This window comes from Daktulosphaira vitifoliae, unplaced genomic scaffold, assembly GCF_025091365.1.
Source record: "Daktulosphaira vitifoliae isolate Bord-2020 unplaced genomic scaffold, ASM2509136v1 Scaffold_2, whole genome shotgun sequence".
Classification (NCBI taxonomy): Eukaryota; Metazoa; Arthropoda; class Insecta; order Hemiptera; family Phylloxeridae; genus Daktulosphaira; species Daktulosphaira vitifoliae.
Window position 1 is genome coordinate 5,359,925 of NW_026099573.1, and position 6,162 is coordinate 5,366,086.

At 32.4% G+C, this 6,162-nt stretch overlaps 1 protein-coding gene across 1 annotated transcript; it reads left to right on the forward strand.

Annotated features, from left to right (window-relative positions):
• The first annotated feature begins 3,543 nt into the window (after window positions 1–3,543).
• On the forward strand, window positions 3,544–5,100 carry LOC126898848 (uncharacterized). Its single transcript, XM_050673254.1, has 2 exons — window positions 3,544–4,891; window positions 4,972–5,100. Exons 1-2 carry the CDS (start codon window positions 4,354–4,356, stop codon window positions 5,010–5,012), a joined length of 579 nt encoding a protein of 192 aa, XP_050529211.1. The 5' UTR covers window positions 3,544–4,353; the 3' UTR covers window positions 5,013–5,100.
• The last annotated feature ends 1,062 nt before the right edge of the window (window positions 5,101–6,162 follow it).

Below are 6,162 nucleotides of genomic sequence, written 5' to 3' on the forward strand. Positions count from 1 at the left end.
AAAATTCATGCACTTGTAACTAACGTCACGAATTAGTAGGTGGATCGTTTATAAATTTTTTTACGTCTACTTATTTATTTTTTATCGTGCAAAAGATTGCATGAATGAACCTTTTTCTGATACAGCAGTATCAACAACTCATTATTTTTGCCACTGTCTGCTAAATAAGGCTAAAACAGAGAATAAATATAATTAAAATCGAATTTTTTTGTGGGTATTATCCCTCCCGAAAAGGTTGGCCGTTATCGATTTAAATTTTTCGTTAGATTGGTGTTGGCTCTTCATCTTCTTTTTTTATTGGCCGTCTAGAGTGCATACGTTTGTTGTTTTCTTGTCATTATTTTTTCAATGATGGAGTAGAGCCACCAACGGTGAACGGCCAGGTTTTTTCGGAGAAGCATCCAGACTATCGGATGGGTCTCTACGAAGACCATGTATGGTTTCTTTGTTTATATTTATATTTATATAATAAACTATATTACTTTATTAATTATTTTATTTTATTTTTATTTAATTATAAATTAAATTAATATTATTTATGCGTAGAGAGCACGTGTTTCCTTATTCATCTAGTCAACGTTTATATATATATATATATATTAGGGTGGCCCATATTTTATAGTCAAAATTTCAAAACTAGTTTACAAATCTGGGCACCCGCTATTTTTTTTACTAGTAATAAAACAAGTATTTTGGCAAAGTTTGAAGATAATATTCCAATTGGAAGACAGTGCTCAAAGACATTTAATATTAAATATAAAATTGAAAAATAGGAAATTTTGAGGATTGTTTTAAATTAAGTACAAATAGCTGAGTAGTAGTAAATTAGTTTATTTTATTGTATAATATTGATTAATAATACAAAAATCTTATAGGAAAGTACTGGTTGGGGTAAATAAACAATAAACATGGTTTAATGCTTTGAAGTTGATGGCTTCAAACTTTCAACAGCTACTTGTTTTGTCGTTTTGGACGGAACCAACTTTCTGTTAGCCTCAACAACTTGCAGGACCAACTGTTTCTCTTCTTCATCATTTGTCAAAAGCTTATTAAACTCTTTAAAAAGTTTCACACCACGCTCAGCTATATCATTAACAACTTTCATATTTTTTGTGATTTTTTTACCACTAATGTAATGTTCATTGCTGTTCCATTCATTTGGATGTGTGGTCAAAAAAATTGAATTTATTTTCAATTTATCAAACACCTTCAATGATCTTTTATTGGCAAAATCAGCCAAAACGGCCTGGTCAGTTAAAAGTGACAAATCTCCTCTTACCTTCCGGTCAGTAGGTTCACACTCCATCTTATTGACAATTTCTACCTTTTCCTCATTTGAAACTTTCTCTGAGAATAAACTTAAGCCAACTAACTCATCCGAGAGGTACCAAAGATGAGATTTATGGCATTTTTAACCACTTCACTAATTTGAGAATCAATAATTCCATAATTGGTCATGACTTTCCACAGACAAAGGTCTGCCCAAGCAGCATTTGTAGCCATATGGGCTTCAAACCAATATTTTACATATACAAGAGCTCCAAAGTTCACAAAGCGTTCTAACTGCAATTTTTCCTTTTGTGTGGTTTTGAAACTGTCTTCCTCACGAAACAAGTGAATTTTAATGGCGTATAACAATTTCGCCATCCAACGAGCGTGGTGTACTGCACCTGGAGCTCTCCAATGAATTTTATATGGAGTATGGCCCAGAGCTAGAAGAGTCATCTCTATTAACTCCATGTAATCATCTCTGGGCTGCTTATTCCTTCCTAAGACAACTAATAAAGCATTTACTGCAGTGAGCTTTAAATTTTCACTGCCAGGAGCTTTTTCTAATGGTTGATAGTTTTCTTTGTGTATCAAGGGCCATGCTACCTTGAATCTTTTGAATAAAGGAATGTCAGGACCACTAGATGGTCCGAAACAGAGAGTAAATACCTTACTGAGAACAATCTCCAAAATGTGGTGCCTGCATGGTAGCCATAATAATTCTTCTCCAATTTTATGTTCCAGCATAACACAAGCTCCATTTTTAAACCCTGTATTAACGGATGTAGTGGCACAACACATGCCGACTATTTTGTTCTCCAAACCCCATTCACTTAGTACATTATAAACTGCATTCGCTGCATTTGCACCAGTACCCCTTACAAGTTTTGCCACTCCAAGCAATTTCTCCTTACCATCTGCAGATACTAATACGGGCAATCGATCTACTTTATCAGTGCCCAAAATATCAGGAAGAATCTTCCCGTCCCAATGAACAATAACTGGATCGTCAAAAGAAACACATTGCTTTATTTCTTCAAACACAGCTTTTCTTCCTTCTTTCCTTTTGCGTTGAATAGTACTTCGTGATAATGGTAAGGAACTAGGGTCATGCCCCAATGCCGATGCAATAGGGACCATTAATCTTAAGGCTTCCCTATCAGAAACCTTATTGCGATCTAATGCTCTTGTGACATGTTTAGAAAATAAAGATTTCTTTGCAATTGGTTCATTCTGTGAGTCTTTTTGGGATTCCCTTCTTTTAAAATAACATGGTGGCTTATACATATACATCTCTTCTGATTTATCTATGGCTGAATCAGATTTTTCTCTTGATTCATCATCTGAATTTGAAATAGTCACAGTTGGAGATATCAGGGAAGAGAACCCTGGCTCATTCCCTTTTTCAAGTCTCTTTTGTTCTTTCATTTTTCTTTGAAATTTCCTTTCTTGTTTCATGTTGTATTTCATGTCTTCTGATGAAATAATCCTATTTCTTTCCGTCCTCTGATCAATAAAAAATTCTCTGTCTTCATCTACTTTGCATATAGTAATTGCATCATTGTGAGCAATGTCAAATAACATATCTAGCTGCTCTTGAAATAGTGTTTCACGTTTCTTTTGGGTATCAGAGATTCTTCCTTTATTTTTTTTTAACAGAAGCCATTCAGAGTGTAATTTTTCAAGCTTATCAATACAATGTTTTACAAGTCTAATCGGGATAGCTGTTTTTTGCCACACTAAAATTAATTCTTCTACAGTGCTGTGACTGGCATTTCGAACCGATTTTTTCCTTTGGAGAAAAAAATGGAATCTAAGAAGGACTTGCTTTATAGTTGATTAAATTGAGATATTGGTTCTAGATCTTTGATACCTATCAAGAATATAGTGTCCGCTTGACGTGTTGATGATAAAGCCATATTTTCACAAAAAAGTCCTAAACAATGTCTGGTATAAAAACAGTCCTCACAAACAACTATTGATAGTTATATATTTTCAAGACATTTTTCTTGGTATTTCTTTCACAAAAACAGCATCTGAAAGAAAACAAGAATACAGAAATCAATATTTAAGAAATAAGGAAATAACAAAATTTTTAAAACTTTGACGATGTTGAGCACTGCCATCTACTCAACCTAGGACATTGAATTTTTGGCACTTTACTACTATCAACGAAGGTAAAAATAGTGGGTGCCCTGGGGTATAGGGTAAATTTGATATTTTTGGGCCACCCTAATATATATATATATATATATATAGATATTAGGCTGGTCCTTATTTTTCAACTTTATAATAAATTGTGCGGCACCCCCTAATTTTGTTTATTTTTAGATAATAATGATTTTTGTTGAGTTTCGTAAGATTTACTTACCCCCTTCGGGTGCCGAATGAGGGTTGAAAATTCACTGAATAGGGTGGTTTTTTAGTTTTCGGCTAATATCTCAACAACAAAAGCTCAAAACGAAAAATTGTATAGAATAAAAATTATAGACCTTAATATTTTCTATATAAATTGTATCTTTACAAATTCTCGTAGGTTGATTTTTTTCCTCGCCAGGACAAAAACAAAAAAATATTTGAATAGTTCGGTACATCAAACAATTATAAAAGTATTTACGTTTACAGGGACAACTGATTATAATATATACAAAATAAATCATAAAAAGATTATAAAATATACTCTATAATATAAGTTAAAAAAAATGCATTTTATAAATTAGCACACTAAGGTGTCAATGAAAGTACTAGTATTTCTTTACATAATTGACATTTAAACATGTTGTGAATATCTAGTTTATTTATTGCTGAAATTTTCCAATTTTTTGTCACTAAGCAAGATTATTGTGTTCATTGTTGCACTTTAGACCTTTTACATTATTTGATAATGATCACAATAACTGGAAAATTTTGATAAGTTTGGCTACTTTAGTAATACGATCAATTTATTATCTAATCATTCGCCACTTTTATTTACAACTTGTTTTTTTTACTCGTTTGTTCCGCGGTTCATGCGTTTTGGTATTGTTTAGTGTTTTTTATTTATTCATTTATTCAGCTTAATTAATTTTTTTGAGATATTTGAAAATGACGCGAGAATTTATTTATTTAATTGGCCCAACTAATATTCAAATTCTTGGCAGCAAATTACCCTCCATAGGTGACTGTATGCGTGTATTATTTTATAACATGCGTTTTGCCAAAATGACGTTGTCTGAAAGTTGTCTACTAGTAATAGAGGAATGTTTAATTTTTTGGAGAAAAGCACGGATTCCAACAAAAGATAAATCACACTGTGTAAAAAAGTTGAAAAAGGAATATGACGCTTGGAGGGCACTGGAAAAAAGTAAAAACCATGGAAGCGAACATCAAAAAAATAAAGAAAAAAATTATATAGAAAGTCTAAATAATCTTTTCGATATTGCTCATCAAGATGCACTAAATATAATAAGTATTGCAGAAGATAGAAAATTTTTGCTCTCACAGAGACTCCCCGGACGCCCCGGTTGTATGCTTGGTGTAGATATGGTTCTTGATGCTAAAGAAAAAAGAAAAGAAAAAAAAATTGAAAAAGAATTGAATAAAAAAAGAAAACATGAATCAGAAGCCTTAAAGTTATTCTCAGGTAATTTAAGATATAACATAATTAAAATATTTAAATTAGATACACGTGATTTTTAATTTTATTTATTGGTATCGTTTTAGTTGAAACACTGTCAGATAGGTCAGTAAGTTCGGAGGAGTAGAACAATGAAAACCTGATTTTAGAAGAACCTCAACCAGGTCCTTCTGGTACAAATAGAGGCACAATTCAGTTAATTACACCTGATTGCCAGCTGCATTAGACAAATGCAAAATTAGCGACCGTGATGCCGTTCATATACTATCTGCGTGCCTTGATAGTTTATCCATCGATCAAAATAATTATATTTTAAATAGAACATCCATTAAAAATATTCGGCAACATTTTCGGAAGGAAAGCGCAGATAAGGTAAAGTCTGATTTTTTTAACAAAAAAGTTAATTTTGTGGTAGTTCACTGGGATGTTAAATTACTACCCGATTTGACTGGTCAAGACAAAGTAGATCGTCTACCAGTAATTATAACTAGCCCTGATTTAGAGCAGTTACTTGGTGTCCCTCAAATACCATCTGGAACAGGGCTAGAAATATCATCTGCAGTATATGATAACCTTGCAAAGTGGTCTTTATTGGACAAAGTTCAAGCATTTGTATTCGATACAACAGCATCGAATACTGGGCGTATAAACGGGGCTTGTACACTTTTAGAACAAAAGTTAGATAGGGATATTTTATATCTTGCATGCCGCCACCATGTTTACGAGTTGCTTCTCCAAACTGCAATTGCTGAAACGAAACTTCATGTATCATCAGGCCCAGATATTGCCCTATTTAAAAGATTTAANACAGATATTGTCCTATTTAAAAGATTTAAAAGTACTTGGAATAATATTAATACTAAGAATATTAGCATTTGGAATACAAATAAAAATTTGGAAAATATTGTATCTCCTAAACGCGAAAACATTTTATTATTTTGTCAGGAGGCGATTTTGAAAAAACATCCTAGAAATGACTATAAAGAGTTTTTAGAGCTTGTAATTATAATTCTAGGAGGATCACCACCAGGAAGTATTATTATTAGGCAACCTGGGGCTTATCATCAAGCAAGATGGATGGCTAAAGGCATTTATTGTTTGAANGGATAGATGGCTAAAGGCATTTATTGTTTGAAAATTTTTTTACTTCAACAAGAATTCAAATTATCCAAGTCGGAAGAGACTGCAATATGCAGAATATGTGCATTTATTATAAAAATTTATATAAGGCCGTGNAATTTATTATAAACATTTATATAAGGCCGTGGTCTATGGCT